The sequence below is a fragment of the Gorilla gorilla genome, chromosome 13, assembly GCF_029281585.2.
Source record: "Gorilla gorilla gorilla isolate KB3781 chromosome 13, NHGRI_mGorGor1-v2.1_pri, whole genome shotgun sequence".
NCBI lineage: Eukaryota > Metazoa > Chordata > Mammalia > Primates > Hominidae > Gorilla > Gorilla gorilla.
This window is the reverse complement of record NC_073237.2, coordinates 30,895,749-30,911,594: the sequence shown is the minus strand read 5'-3', so window position 1 is coordinate 30,911,594 and position 15,846 is coordinate 30,895,749. Positions and strand designations below refer to the sequence as shown.

The 15,846-nt window shown below is 44.7% G+C and overlaps 1 protein-coding gene and 1 pseudogene across 2 annotated transcripts in view; one reads left to right on the top strand and one right to left on the bottom strand.

Annotated features, from left to right (window-relative positions):
- Positions 1 to 14,793, top strand: part of APTX (aprataxin) — a 59,908-nt gene extending 45,115 nt beyond the window's left edge. The window contains exons 11-13 of one of the 2 annotated variants that reach the window (XR_010130175.1): positions 12,834 to 12,902; positions 13,010 to 13,691; positions 13,972 to 14,793. Coding sequence is in view for 1 of the 2 variants with exons in the window: in XM_055351727.2 (XP_055207702.2) it covers positions 12,834 to 12,900 (67 nt within the window). In the remaining variant the exon portion in view is untranslated. Of the gene's footprint in view, positions 1 to 12,833; positions 12,903 to 13,009; positions 13,692 to 13,971 lie in introns of those variants that run through there. The other variant, XM_055351727.2, reaches the window with a different exon arrangement.
- Positions 13,201 to 14,448, bottom strand: LOC101143271 (argininosuccinate synthase-like; annotated as a pseudogene).
- Positions 14,794 to 15,846: the final 1,053 nt, after the last annotated feature.

Genomic DNA, 15,846 nt, shown 5'->3' with positions numbered 1-15,846 from the left:
GTTCAATTCCTGGATATCCTTGTTAACTTTCTGTCTTGTTGATCTGTCTAATATTGACAGTGGGGTGTTAAAGTCTCCCATTATTATTGTGTGGGAGTCTTAGTCTCTTTGTAGGTCTCTAAGGATTTGCTTTATGAATCTGGGTGCTCCTGTATTGGGTGCATATATATTTAGGATAGTTAGCTCTTCTTGTTGAATTGATCCCTTTACCATTATGTAATGGCCTTCTTTGTCTCTTGATCTTTGTTGATTTAAAGTCTGTTTTATCAGAGACTAGGATTGCAACCCCTGCTTTTTTTTTTTTTTTTTTTTTTTTTTTTTTGCTTTCCATTTGCTTGGTAGATCTTCCTCCATGCCTTTATTTTGAGGCTATGTGTGTCTCTGCATGTGAGATGGGTTTCCTGAATACAGCACACTGATGGATCTTGACTCTTTATCCAATTTGCCAGTCTGTGTCTTTTAATTGGGGCATTTAGCCCATGTACATTTAAGGTTAATGTTGTTATGTGTGAATTTGATCCTGTCATTATGATGTTAGCTGGTTATTTTGCCCGTTAGTTGATGTAGTTTCTTCCTAGCATCGATGGTCTTTACAATTTGGCATGTTTTTGCAGTGGCTGGTACCGGTTGTTCCTTTCCATGTTTAGCGCTTCCTTCAGGGGCTCTTGCAAGGCAGGCCTGGTGGTGACAAAATCTCTCAGCATTTGCTTCTCTGTAAAGGATATTATTTCTCCTTCACTTATGAAGCTTAGTTTGGCTGGATATGACACTCTGGGCTGCAAATTCTTTTCTTTAAGAATGTTGAATATTGGCCCCCACTCTCTTCTGCCTTGTAGAGTTTCTGCCGAGAGATCTGCTGTTAGTCTGATGGGCTTCCCTTTGTGGGCAACCCGACCTTTCTGGCTGCCCTTAGCATTTTTTCCTTCATTTCAACCTTGGTGAATCTCACAATTATGTGTCTTGGAGTTGCTCTTCTCGAGGAGTATCTTTGTGGTGTTCTCTGTATTTCCTGAATTTGAATGTCGGCCTACCTTGCTAGGTTGGGGAATTTCTCCTGGATAATATCCTGAAGAGTGTTTTCCAACTTGGTTCCATTCTCCCTGTCACTTTCAGGTACACCAATCAGATGTCGATTTGGTCTTTTCACATAGTCCCATATTTCTTGGAGGCTTTGTTTGTTTCTTTTTACTCTTTTTTCTCTAAACTTCTCTTCTCGCTTCATTTCATTCATTTGATCTTGAATCACTGATACCCTTTCTTCCACTTGATCGAATTGGCTACTGAAGCTTGTGCATGCGTCACGTAGTTCTCGTGCCATGGTTTTCAGCTCCATCAGGTCATTTAAGGTCTTCTCTACACTGTTTATTCTAGTTAGCCATTCGTCTAATCTTTTTTCAATGTTTTTAGCTTCCTTGCTATGGGTTCGAACATCCTCTTTTAGCTCGGAGAAGTTTGTTATTACCGACCTTCTGAAGCCTACTTCTGTCAACTCGTGAAAGTCATTCTCCGTCCAGCTTTGTTCTGTTGCTGGCGAGGAGCTGTGATGCTTTGGGGAGTATAGGCGCTCTGGTTTTTAGAATTTTCAGCTTTTCTTCTCTGGTTTCTCTCCATCTTTGTGGTTTTATCTACCTTTGGCCTTTGATGTCGGTGACCTACAGATGGGGTTGTGGTGTGGATGTCCATTTTGTTGATGTTGATGCTATTCCTTTCTGTTTGTTAGTTTTCCTTCTAACAGTAAGGTCCCTCAGCTGCAGGTCTGTTGGAATTTGCTGGAGGTCCACTCCAGACCCTATTTGCCTGGGTATCACCAGCGGAGGCTGCAGAACAGCAAATATTACAGAACAGCAAATATTGATGCCTTATCCTTCCTCTGGAAGCTTCGTCCCAGAGGGGCACCTGCCTGTATGAAGTGTCAGTCAGTCCCTACTGGGAGATGTCTCCTAGTTAGGCTACACGGGGGTCAGGGACCCACTTGAGGAGGCAGTCTGTCTGTTCTCAGAGCTCAGATGCCGTGTTGGGAGAACACAGTTCTCCAGAGCTGTCAGACAGGGACGTTTAAGTCTGCTGAAGTTTCTGCTGCCTTTTGTTCAGCTATGCCCTGCCCCCAGAGGTGGAGTCAACAGAGGCAGCAGGCCTTGCTGAGCTGTAGTGGGCTCCACCCAGTTCAAGCTTCCCCAGCTGCTTTGTTTACCTACTCAAGCCTCAGCAATGGCGGACGCCCCTGCCCCTGCCAGGCTGCTGCCTCACAGGTCGATCTCAGACTGCTGCGCTAGCAGTGAGCAAGGCTCCGTGGGCATGGGACCCGCCGAGCCAGGCACAGGATATAATTTTCTGGTGTGCCATTTGCTAAGACCATTGGAAAAGCACAGTATTTAGGCGGGAGTGTCCCATTTTTCCAGGCACAGTCTGTCATGGCTTCCCTTGGCTAGGAAAGGGAAATCCCCTGACCCTTTGGGCTTCCTGGGTGAGGCGATGCCCCGCCCTGCTTTGGCTCAGCCTCCATGGGCTGCACCCACTGTCCAACCAGTCCCAATGAGATGAACCAGGTACCTCAGTTGGAAATGCAGAAATCACCCGTCTTCTGCATCGATCATGCTGGGAGCTGCAGACTGGAGCTGTTCCTATTCGGCTATCTTGGAACCAAGCGGAAATTTTTTAATATAAAGTGTTTCCTCCTCTCCCAATGTCCCATGTCCCTAATAATGAGAATTTGTGATTACAATAATTTTAAGAGAAAAGAATACAGTTGCTAGCAGAAAGCCATGCAAATTAGGGAGACTGGAGTGTGAGACCTCCCCCCTCCTCCAGCTGTTTTTCTTCCACTGACAGCTGGCAGCAGGGTGGTGTTACAGGAGCCTCTGCCTTCTCTGGGCTGGATGTGTCAAACCTTTCTAACTCCAAGGAAACCATCAGCAGAGGCCCCCTACTTCCTGCCTGTGTCTGTCTGCCAGTATGCAGACACCGTGAGATAGGAGCAGTGCTCAAAGAACTATGCATTTGCTTTGGTATCTTAATCCCAAATCCACTTCAAGATTTGGGGGAAAATGAGCAACCTCCAGTGTTAAGTGTGAAAAGTCAGTTCTTTGTGGAAAGCATGATTGAATTTTCACAAATGAGGAACTTGTCACAGTGTGTGATCTGCCCAGAGGCACTCTCCAAAACACCAAAAATTCTCCAGGAATGTTTTCATCTTTTTGAAACTCCAGTTTGCATTTCCAGGAGCCAGGCTGACCTGTGTGCACAGTGTTCTGTAAAGGCAGTTTGTTTTTTCAGTTAAAGGTGGTGGGAGGAACACTGGAGTGGTGTCCACTGTTGAGAAAGAGATGGGAACTCATTCCTGAAGGGAAGATGGGCGTAGAGAGCATTGGGCTGCCCAGGCATGTGGGCAAGCAGTGAGAACAGAAGTCTTTGGGGACAAAAGTAAGTCCTGTGCTAGATTTGCCAAGAGAAATATCAATTGATCTCTTTAAAATGAGATCCCTCCTACCCCTTACCTGGGGCCTGGAAAATGTGGTCTGCTAGGTATGGAGACACAAAATAAACAGTACTGAGGCTCCCTGTGTGTCAGTCACCACCCCTGGCAAATGCCAAAATGCCTCACTTTGCTCAAGGAATTTACAACTCAAGGTGTTTGTGTCACAGGCCAAGACGGGTGTGGAGGATCTGGCCATCAGAGGACAGAATGCTTCCCATATGCCAAGGCGCCTCCTCTTGTGTTGACGCACACCATTTTCCTGAAACTGGTTACTGAGCCTGGAATTTCTGTTAACGTTCAAAGGCAAATGAGAATTACCAAGCTGAGACGAGGGCTGGGGGTATGCTGTCTTCCTTTAGTCCCTTTCATAAAAGCCCTTGTGCTGTCCAGCTGCCTTTCTTTCCAGAAGGTGGTGGTCCAGTTTTAATTATGTTAACAGAGGGAGTATAGCTAAAAAACGACTTACTCCATCAAAATCTCTTCCGCTACCAAGAGCACAGAGACCAGCAGGTTTGGCTGTTTGAATCCTCCCTGCTCTGCATGGCTTTTCGGAACCTCGGATCCTTCGCCTTAAACTCAGGGGTTAAAACCCTAAGAATTAAACGAAATAAAGTATCTAAAGTGAGCACAGAGCCTGGCCTAGAGGGTTGAGTTTCCTCCTCCTCCCGGATAAGGGAAGCGGTGATGGGGCCAGGTGGAGCCCGAGGGCCTTCCTCGGAGGCGGTGCGGGCAGCAGGTGAGCGCTGCGCCCCGGGAGGGTCCGAGAAGGGTCCCTGGGTGGGGGGAGGGGGAAAGGGGCTGCGGCTCCGGCCAGCGGGGAGCCCTGGCCCGCCCTCTCCCTTTTCGGACCTCCGAGGGAGACCGGCCGAGAGCTGGGCCAGGTGGGCTGCACCGAATGGGGAGAAGCGGCTGCGGGAGCCGCGGCGGAATCCTCAGCTGGAGGGCGCCCCAGAGGTCTCCGGGCTCCTTGTCTCCCTGGCTCCTTGGTAGGCGCGGGAGGCGCCCATGGGGCTCCAGCCGGGGCCTAGCAGGCGGTGACAGATGGCTGGGGATGGAGGAGGCTAACCCCGGGGCTTTCTCCCCGGCGCCCGCAGGGGACTTCCAGGCACCCTTGACGGCGGACCGAGCTAGGGCGCGGGGCCGCTGGTGCGGGGACCTCCCTGGGCTTTGGGGTCATGAAAGGCTCCCAGACGCTCTGGCCCCGCAGGCGCTGCTCGTCACCGGGACCGGGCTTGGTTCGATCTGGGCAACAGCAGTTACACTGCGGCCGCTGCTCCGCCCAGGCCAGGGCAGTGTGGGGGCGGGGAGGAAGGGGACGCATAGTTTCCTCGGGGCTCCTGTGTGGCCAGCCTAAAAGTGAGGTTTTCGTCGCCTGTGGTGAAATATCTGCGCCTCTTCCATCCTCAGTAACCAGTACTGATTTTCCTTAGCGTCTCCTGTTATCCAAAGCGACCACAACCTAGATGACAGCCCCACTAGAAGCTTTGAGGTCACATTCTCTGGAATCTCCACTTAGCTGTGCAACACTTGGCAAATTGACTTCCTGTTCCTGGGATTTCTCACTTGTAAAACAGACACTGTAATACCATCTACTTTGTAGGGTGAATGTCAATATTACATGAAATCATGAGAGTAAAGCATTTGGTAGATGGTCACTCAATGAATGTGATGATTATGGCAAGGAGTTGTTTTTCAAGGGAAACTTGCCTGTGAAATTGGTTTAATACATTTATTCATCTGCATTCTTTGTTTCTTTTCTGTCCTAAGTAACTACACAACAATGAGCAGGCTTAAGAAAATACCAACTTTGGTAGATGCTAAATACGGCTTAGGACGAAGTAAGACATCCTTGACAAGACAAGTCGCTTTTAATTCAAAAGAATTTTGAGAAAAAATAATTTAGCCCCCCTTCCAAAGATAAGAGATTACAGTGGTAGTTTCTATATTCATTAAAAAACTTATGTTTTTAAAATGGAAAAAAATGCTCTGTCCGGTGACAGGTTTAGGGGAGTTCATTTCACAAGTGTCTGGAGCAACAGTTAACTTCAAGGTCGACGTCCAGATATTTGGCCAGGTAAAGAATCATTTCCCAATCATTTGCTGTGCCAGTGTGGAAAGTAAACATGCTGAATAATTGAAAACAGCTGTTGTTTCTGTAATAGTCACCCCCTGCGTCCTTTCCTGCTGTTTTCCACGTGCTCTATCCCCCAAATCTAAAAGCCTGTAAGCCAATATGACTAATAGCAAAGGTGGTCATGAGGGCATTTTTCCTCCTTCTGTGACTCATTTCTTTCTGTGTGAGACGACTCCGTAGACATAACACAATTGAGTCTTGCATGTTATCTACCCCTTTATTTAAAACCCAAAGAGGACTTACAAAAAGAGAAGAAATCTCTTTAAAGGTGAAAAATGCAGTCAAGTTACTTGCTCACAATCACATTTGTAGGCTAGCTTAAGAGGACTTTGTATTATAATAAAAAGTGTTTCTGAATTGCTTTTTAGTTCATCATCACTGTATTCATTATATATAGCTCTGTTTCTGGAGAAAAACCTAATTTTTTTTTTTTTTTTTTTAATGGCATTATCTAATTGCACAGTCATTTTCAGCCATACAAAAGCCAACATTAAAAATGAGCAAAGGGAAATAATTACGACTTGCAGGCTGGGAAGAGGTAAATAATCTGATGTGTAGTTCTTGTGCGTGAGGGATTTAATTAGACATCAACAGAAAAAGAATTTTTTTTCTGAAGAAAAAAATATAATTTAATCCACAATGTGTTCAGCTATAGAGAGTTTTATTGACAGAATTCCTTTAATGTTTTTCTGATTCATTTGGTGCTTAACAAAGGGATTACTTTAGCTCTTGTGTCTTGATTGACTATTGTATGATTCTTTAATCTTAACTTTTATTGACTAGTGAAATAAAATAATTATAGTGAGAGATTTTAATATGTGTATATCAAACTTGGACATCTCTGTTAGGGAAGCAGGAGCCTAGAGGAGCCAGGATGATACCATTTTAAAATCAACTCCATCTTGAAACTAGCAAGGCACATTCCTTGTCAGTCATGACCCATGGTCCTTAGATGTTTACAGCTAAAGTAGCAGCTTGTTAACGCCTGCAAGGACACACTCCTACAATAACAGAAAGTCCAGATGTCCTGATATCCATAACAGTATGTGCTTTGAATATAATTGTAGTTATGGTTTGAGGTACTCACACACTAGAATGTCAAGGATAGTTTTATTTAAATCAGTATTACACATTTTGTCATGCTGTCTGCTCACCCTCATGTAGACTCAGCTTAGCTTAGTCTTTATATACATAAGACCCCCTACATAAGAAAAACTTAAAGCAAAGATGGTGCGTTCCTCTGCTTGCTTTCTGAGGGTGCTGTACTCTGGAAGGGAGTAGCTTCTAAATAACTTGCTTCTTTCACTGCACTCTGTGACTCACCTTGAATTCCTTCCTGCGTGAGACCCAAGAACCCTCTCTTGGGCTCTGGATCAAGACTCCTTTTCCGGTAATGAATCCAGGAGGCGAAAAAATAAGGACATTTAGGAATTGAGCAATTCAGTAAACATTTGTGTGTGTGTGTGCACCCACGTGCATACATACACTTACGTGTAGAGGATCTAGAAAGATCTTTATATTCTTTGAATAGAGAAGATACACATTTCCCATATGATCATAGTACCTTTAAAATAGTTGATCCCATATTTGGCCACAAAGAAATTCTTTTTCTTTTCTTCCCCTGGAGATAGGGTCTCCGTCACCCAAGCTGGAGTGCAGTGTCACGATCATAGCTCACTGTAACTTCAAACTCCTGGACCCAAGCAATTCTCCCGCCTCAGCCTCCTGAGTAGCTAGGACTATAGGTGCATGGCACCATGTCCAGCTAATTTCAATTTTTAAATTTTTTGTCGAGATAAGGTCTCACTATGTTACCCAACCTGGTCTCAAACTCCTAGCCTAAAGTGATTCTGATCCTTCACCACCCCACCAGCCTCCCAAAGTGTTGGGATTACAGGTTTGAGCCACCACACCTGGCCTAAGCAATTCTTGATACATTAAAAAATAGAAGAGGTATACCACAGGCCATGATATGGCTTGGATCTGTGTCCCCACCCAAATCTCATGTTGAATTGTAATCCCCAGTGTTGGCGGCAGGGCCTGGTGGGAGGTGGTTGGACATGGGGGTAGTTTCTCACGAATGGTTTAGCACCATTCCTCTAGTGCTGTTCTGCTGATAGAGTTATCATGAGATCTGGTTGTTTAAAAGTGTGTAACACCTCCCACCCTGCTCCTGCTCCAGCTGTGTAAGACATGCCTGTGTCCCCTTTGCCTTCTGACATGATTGAAAGTTTCCTGAGGCCTCCCAAGAAGCTGAACAGGTGCCAGCATCATGTTTCCTTTACAGCCTGCAGAACTGGGAGCCAGTGAAGCCTCTTCTCTTTATAAATTACCCGGTCTCATGTAGTTTTTTTTTTTTTTTTTTTTTTTTTTTTGGGGATGGAGTTTTCGTTCTTGTTGCCCAGGTTGGAGTGCAATGGCACAATCTCAGCTCACTGCAACCTCTGCCTCCCAGGTTCAAGCGATTCTCCTGCCTCAGCCTCTCGAGTAGCTGGGATTACAGGGGCATGCCACCAGGCTGGCTAATTTTTTTTTTTTTTTTGTATTTTTAGTAGAGACAGGGTTTCACCCATGTTGACCAGGCTGGTCTCGAACTCCTGACCTCAGGTGATCTGCCCACCTCGGCCTCCCAAAGTGCTGGGATTACAGGCGTGAGCCACCGCTCCCGACCATCAGGTAGTTCTTTATAGCAGTGTGAGAATGGACTAACACAGGCCACAGTATTTGAACATAATTAAAATTATAAATTAATAATTTAAAAAGTATCTAAAAATCTTGACCACTTGGATGTGAAGAATTATACTGCCAGATAACTTTTGGATTATTAAAGAAATCAATGCTGAACTTGCACGCTTAGCAATGTAAAGTCTAACATACAAGAATCTGTAGGATATAGCAAAAGCTATTTTCAGAATCAAATAGATTGATTTAAATAGCTTTCATTGTACAGACAAGAGACTGAAGATAAACTCATCTTAAGAACTTAGAAAAAATATATAAAAAATAAAGAGAAAATTAACCAGAGAAATTAGGAAAAGGGAAGTTACAAAATTAAGGCCGAAATTAACAAAATAGAAAGCAAAAACTATGTACCAAAAGGTCATATAGGCCGGGCGCAGTGGCTCATGCTGGTAATTCTAGCACTTTGGGAGGCCAAGGCGGGCGGATCACGAGGTCAGGAATTCCAGACTAGCCTGACCAACATGGTGAAACCTCGTCTGTACTAAAAATACAAAAATTAGCTGGGCATGGTGGCACGCGCCTGTAATCCCAGCTACTCGAGAGGCCGAGGCAGGAGAATCGCTTGAACCCAGGAGGCGGAGGTTGCAGTGAGCTGAGATTGCGCCACTGCACTCCAGCTTGGGCAGAGCAAGACTCTGTCTCAAAAAAAAAAAAAAAAAAGTTATTTAAATTCAGAAGTTGGTTTTTTTGAAAAGAGCAATAAAGTAAATAAACTCATCACTAACCAGGTTAAAGAAAAAAGAAAGCACAATTATATGATATTTTGAGTAAGAAAGAAAGAGACATAATTGAAGGGGGCCTGCCCCTCCACACGTGTAGGTATTTCTCGTCAGGTGGGACGAGAGACTGAAAAAAGAAATAGGACACAGAGACAAAGTATAGAGAAAGAACAGTGGGCCGAGGGGACTGGCACACTCAGCATGCGAGGACCTGCACCGGCACTGGTCTCTGAGTTCCCTCAGTATTTATTGATCATTATTTTTACTGTCTTAGCAAGGCGAGTGTAGCAGGGCAACAGGTGGGGAGAAGGTCAGCAGGGAAACATGTAAGCAAAGGAATCTCTATCATGAATAATTTCATGGAAAGGTACTGTGCCTGGATGTGCACGTAGGCCAGATTTATGTTTCACTTTACACAAACATCTCAGTGTAGCAAAGAGTAACAGAGCAGTATTGCTGCCAGCATATCTCGCCTCCAGCCACAGGGTGGTTTTCTCCTATCTCAGAATAGAACGAATGGGAATGGTCGGCTTTAAACTGAGACATTCCATTCCCAGGGATGCGCAGGAGACAGAAGCCTTCCTCTTATCTCAACTGCAAAGAGGCCTCCCTCTTTCACTACTCCTCCTCAGCACAGACCCTTCAGGGATGTCGGGCTGGGGGGTGGTAAGGTCTTTCCCACAAAGCCATATCTCAGGCCGTCTCAGTTGGGGGAAACCTTGGACAATACCCAGGCTTTCTTGGGCAGAGGTCCCTGCGGCTTTCCGCAGTGCATTGTGTCCCTGGTTAATCGAGAATGGAGAATGGTGATGAATTTTACCAAGCATACTGCCTGCAAACATATTGTTAACAAGAAACATCCTGCACAGCCCTAAATCCGTTAAAGTTTGATTCAATACAGCACATGTTTCTGTGAGCACAGGGTTGGGGCTAAAGTTACAGGTTAACGGCATCTCAAAGCAAAACAATTTTTCTTCGTACAGATCAAAATGGAGTTTCTTATGTCTTCCTTTTCTACATAGACACAGTAACAATCTGATCTCTCTTTCTTTTCCCCACGCATAACCACAGAAATAGAAAAGGTTAAAAATGATTTAAAGAGAATGTTGGTTGGGCATAGTGGCTCACATCTGTAATCCCAACACTTGGTGAGGCTGAGGTGGGCAGATTGCTTCAGCCCAGGAGTTTGAGACCAGCCTGGGCAACATAGGGAGAACCCCCATCTCTATAAAAAATTTAAAAATTAGCTGGGTTTAGATGGCATACACCTGTAGTCCTAGCTACTTGGGAGGCTGAGGTGGGAGGATTGCTTGAGCCCAGCAGGTCGAGGCTGCAGTGAGCTGTGATCACACCACTGCACTCCAGCCTGGGGAACAAAACTGTCTCAAAAAAAAAAAAAAAAGAGAGAGAGTGTTAACTTGAACTCTAACTATCTGGAAATCTTGAGGATTTCCTAGCAAAATATAAATGAATAAAAGTGACATAAAGAGAAGCTGAAAACTTGAACAGACTCATTACCATAAGAGGTTGGAGAAATGATTATAGCTGTATCCTTAAAAAAGAGCTGGTGCCAGGTGATTTCCCAGCTCAATGTGACCTGACTATTTTTTAAAAAGCAGGTAATACAGTGTTATTTAAACCAGTACGTATCAAACATCAATAGGAATCACTTGGAAATCTTGTTAAACTGCACACTGTGATTCAATAGGTCTGAGGTGGAACCTGAAATTCTGTATTTCTTACAAGCTGTCAGGTGATGCTGATGTTACTGGTCCATGTTGTTTGCACTGCAAGGATTTAAATGACTCAACACCATAAAACAGGCCGGGCAGTGGTTCACACCTGTAATCCCAGCACTTTGGGAGGCTGAGGTGGGTGGATCACTTGAGGTCAGGACTTCCTAACCAGCCTGGCCAACATGGTGAAACCCTGTCTCTACTAAAAATACAAAAATTAGCAGGGCGTGGTGGCTGTGCACCTGTAATCCCAGCTCCTTGGGAGGCTAAGGCAAGAGAATCCCTTGAACCCGGGAGGCGGAGGTTTCAGTGAGCCAAGATCACGCCATTGCACTCCAGCCTGGGTGACAGAGCAAGACTCCATCTGAAAAAACAAACAAACAAAACAACAACAACAAGAACAACCCATAAAACAGGATGGAAAGTTCCTTAAGTCATTTAATAAAGCCAGCACAGCTTTCATAGTTCAATCAGGTACAGGGGATGCAAACAAAAGGGTATGACAGACTAATTTCACTTGCACATGCATTCAGCAAATGTTTATTGAGCACCTACTAAGAATGTCTGTTACTGTTCTAGGGGCAGGGAATATAGCAGGGAACAAAACAGGTTAAGTCCCTGCTCTCTTGAGATTACTTATTGTGATACTGGCAAAAAGCTCCCTTGGCATCTCTGGAGTAATAAGAATATCTTTTATATGCCAATGAGGTGACTGGTGGCTGGGAGCCCCTAGAGATCTTCAGGATGAGGGCTGGTCACTGGAAAGGCCAAGGCATGATTAGAGGGCTCCAACTTCCAGCCCCACCCTCCAGCCTCTAGGGAGAGAAGAGAGGCTGAAAGTTGAGTTGATCACCAATGGGTAGTGATGTAATCAGGTATGAAGCCTTCATAAAAACGAAAAGACAGGGTTCAGAAGAGCTTCTGGATAGCTGAACGTATGGAGTTTCCTGGAGGGTGGCACCCCAGAAGGGCATGGAATCTCTGCTTCCCTTCCCACATGCCTTGTGGTATGCATCTCTTCCAGCTGGCTGTTCATCTGTATCCTTTATAATAAATGGGTCAATGTAAGTAAGTGTTTCCCTGAGTTCTGTAAGCTGCTTTAGCAAATTAATTGAATCCCAGGAGGGAGTTGTGGAAACCGTGACTTAGAGCTGGTTGGTCAGAAGCACAGGCCACAATCTGTGCTTGCAACCAGCATCTGCAGTGGTGGGGGCAGTCTTGTGGGACTGAGCCCTAACCTGTGGGATGCAATCTCCAGGTGGATAGTGTCAGAGTTAAATTGAATTGGCAGCCATCTAGCTGGTGTCCACTGGAGAATCATCTGCAGAACTGTCTTGGTGTGTGGGGAAAAACCCACACATCTGGTGTCAGAAATGTTGAGTGACTCTGTGGGAGTAGAGAGTAGAAAAAACACTTTGGTTATTTATGTAACCTTACACTTATTAATACAGATGCAAAAATTCTAAATAAAGTATTAATAAAAATCAAGTTATATAATAATAATATACTGCTATAGAGTATTTTAATTATGCCCTATTCTATATATTTCAGGTATACAGGCTGGTTCACTATCAAGATATCTATTACCATTAGTAATGAATTATGATAATACTATAAAGGAAAAACCATATGATCCTGTCAGTATACACTGGAGGAACATTTTATAAAATGTAATAGCCATTCCTAATAAAAATTCTAAGCTAATAGGGTGTGATGACTTTTCTATTAAAAAACAAGTCTAAGTAACAATACAAGGAAACTACTTATCTAGGATAAGGACTGTATCTCTAAACCCAATAGCAAACATTGTTCTAAATAGCAAAACTCTGAAATCATTTCATTGAAATCAGAAATTAGAAAAGGATGTCCATGTGCTATTATTATGTTACATTGTCAAAATAAGGTAAGAAAATAATTGCCATAAACTTTGAAAAAGACGAAATAAAACTATTTATGTTTGTCTATGTGACTTCATTATTTGCCTAGAAAACTCGAGGGACTTTAGTAATAAACTATTTGAATTGTAGGTCATTTTGGAAAAGTGGGCAGATGCAAGATAAATATACAAAAAGCACCAACTTCTCCCTGTATTAGCAGTAAGTACTTTGAAAGGAAATTAGAAAACTATTTTATTTTCTACAGTTTTATACAAGCTTAAAATACTTAGGAGTGTAATTTAAAAAAATCTTTTGTCATTTTATAGCTCCCCACCGCAGCTGCCCCTACCCTTCCCTTCGATGACGACGTTTGCAGGGTTCAGGGCGACCAGGGAACAAAGCTGGGGCCTGGCAGACCCACTACGCTGCCAGCTGGAGAGAACAAGTCACAATGACAAATTATCACAATTAGCGCCTGTACTTGGGGGAATCTGCAAATTGGGGAAGCCCCAGCTCCTCATTGTACAGGGGTCTGTTTGGCAGTGACCTTGCTCTGGAGATGACATTCCTTCAGCCTGAGGGAATTGACGTTGATGAACCCGTGGCATCAATCGGCTCATAATCCCCCTGCACGTTCATGCTCACCAGCTCCTCGTTGTAGAGAGACAGTGGGGACTCCCGACCGAGGATATACACCTGGCCCTTGAGGACGGACACCTGCACTTTCCCTTCTACTCATTCCCGGGACTTGGCGTTACAGTGGCGGACAAATTCACACTCAGGGCTATGCCAGAAACCGGTATACACCAGCTCAGCAAATTTCAAGCCCAGGCCTTGTTTGATTTTGCGCACTTCTCGGTACATGGTGAAGGCCTTGATGTCTAAATGAGTGTGGTGAAGGATGGTGCCTGCTGGGGCCTCGCAGATACCTCAGGACTTCATTCCAATGAAGCGGTTCTCCACGATGTCAATACAGCCCACGCCGTGCTTGCCTGCAACTTCATTCAGGTACACGAAGAGCTCCAAGGAGGTCTGGTGGGTGGTGCCATCCTTGACGTTGGTCACCTTCACGGGGACCCCTTTTTTGAACTCGATCTCGAGAATGTCAGGGGTGTTGAGGGCTTTGGCTGGGTCCTGGGTCTTTGTGTAGAGACCTGGAGGCACTTGGTTCTTGGGGTTCCAGGATTCCAGCCTCATAGCTGATGTGCATGAGGTTCTCGTCTGTGCTTCACGGGCTCTGGGGAGTGACTGGAATGGGAACCCGATGTTGCTTTGCCTATTTCATCAGGTCATTGCAGCCCTTGAACCGGTTGTAGAACTCGGGCATCCTCCAGGGAGCAGTGACCTTTATCTGGGGGGCCAGCAAGTAGCAGGTGAGCTCAAACCGGACCTGATCATTTCCCTTTCCCGTGGTGCCGTGGAACACACACTTGGCCTCCTCCCGCTGGGCGATTTCCACTTGTTTGCCGGCGATGCCGGGCCTGGCCAGAGAGGTGCCCAGGAGGTAGCAGTTCTCATACAGTGCGCTGGACTGGATGGCCGGCCAGATGAACTCCTCCACAAACTCCCTGCTGGCATCCTCAATGAACACCTTTTTGGTCCCAAGCTTCAGTGCCTTCTTCCTGGCTTCCTCGAAGTCTTCCTTCTGGCCAGTGTTGGCCAGGTAGGCAATGATGTCATAGCCTTGTTCCTTCAGCCACACGAGGATGCAGGAGGTGTCCGGGCTGCCACTGTAGGCCAGAACCACTGAGCCTTTGCCGGACATAGCATCTGGGATTGGAGGCTCGAGTTCCTGGCATCTGCCATCTGTCTTCACGGTGCGGTGAACCACTCGGGCTCAGGGAGCGGTGGCAGGCGACAGAGCAGGGAGTATAATTTCAAAATACCAAACCATCCACAAAAACCCAGAGAATAGTACCCATAACCCAGCTTCAACAATTGTCAATATTCTGCCCTTCTTGTTTCATCCTGCCTCTCCACCTTACCTACTGGAGTACTACTTTAAAGCAAGTTTCAGAAATCAAAATAATTTCACCTTGACAGTAAAATTAATAAGATATAAGACCTATTTAAAGTTATAAAAGCTCAATTAAAATTATAAATGTTATCTGAACAAATGGAACGACATCTCATGTTCTTTAATGACTTGGAATCATAAAATCTATTTAAAGATTTTTAAAAATTATTTATTTATTTTCAGAGACAGGGTCTTGCTCTGTTGCCCAGGCTGGAGTGCAGTGGCAGGAGCATAGCTGTACTGCAGCCTCATACTCCTGGGCTCAAGGGATCCTCCTGCCTTAGTTTCCCAAGTAATAAGGAATACAGGCACGCACCACTATACCCAGCTAATTTTTTTTAAAGACAAGGCCTTGCTATGTTGCCCAGGATGGTCTCAAACTCCTGGCCTCAAGAGATCCTCCTGCCTTAGCCTCCTGAAGTGTTAGGATTAGAGGCATGAGCCACGGTACCCAGGCCTGAATTTTAAAATATAAACCCAAAAGCACAGGCAACAAAAGTAATAATAGACAAATGGGATTGTATCAAACTAAAAAGCTTCTGCACAGCCAAGGAAATAATCTACAGACTTAAGAGACAACCTACAGAATGAGAGAAAATATTTGCAAACCATACATCTGATAAGGGATTAATATCTAAAATAATAAGGAACTGAAACAACTCAATAGTAAGAAAACAAATAATGCAATTAAAAAATGGTCAAAGGATTTGAAAAGACATTTGTCAAAAAAAGACAAACAAGTGACCAAGCACAGTTATCTTTTGGGATCTGTAGGGAATTAATTCCAGAACACCCTGCAGATACCCAAATCTGCTGATGCTCAAGTCCCTGATATAAAATGATAACAGTATTTGCATATAACCTACACACATCCTCCCATATACTTTTATTTTTTATATAAAGACGGGGCTTCACCATGTTGGCCAGACTGGTCTTGAACTCCTAGTCCCAAGTGATCCTCCCGTCTCGGCCTCCCAAAATGCAGTGATTACAGGTGTGAGACATCATGCCCAGCCCCCTCCCATATACTTTAAATCATCTCTGGATTACTTATAATACCTAATAAAATGTAAATGCTATATATGAATACTATCCAGCTTCAAGAAAGAAGGAAATCCTGCCATTTGTGACACCCTGGATGAACCC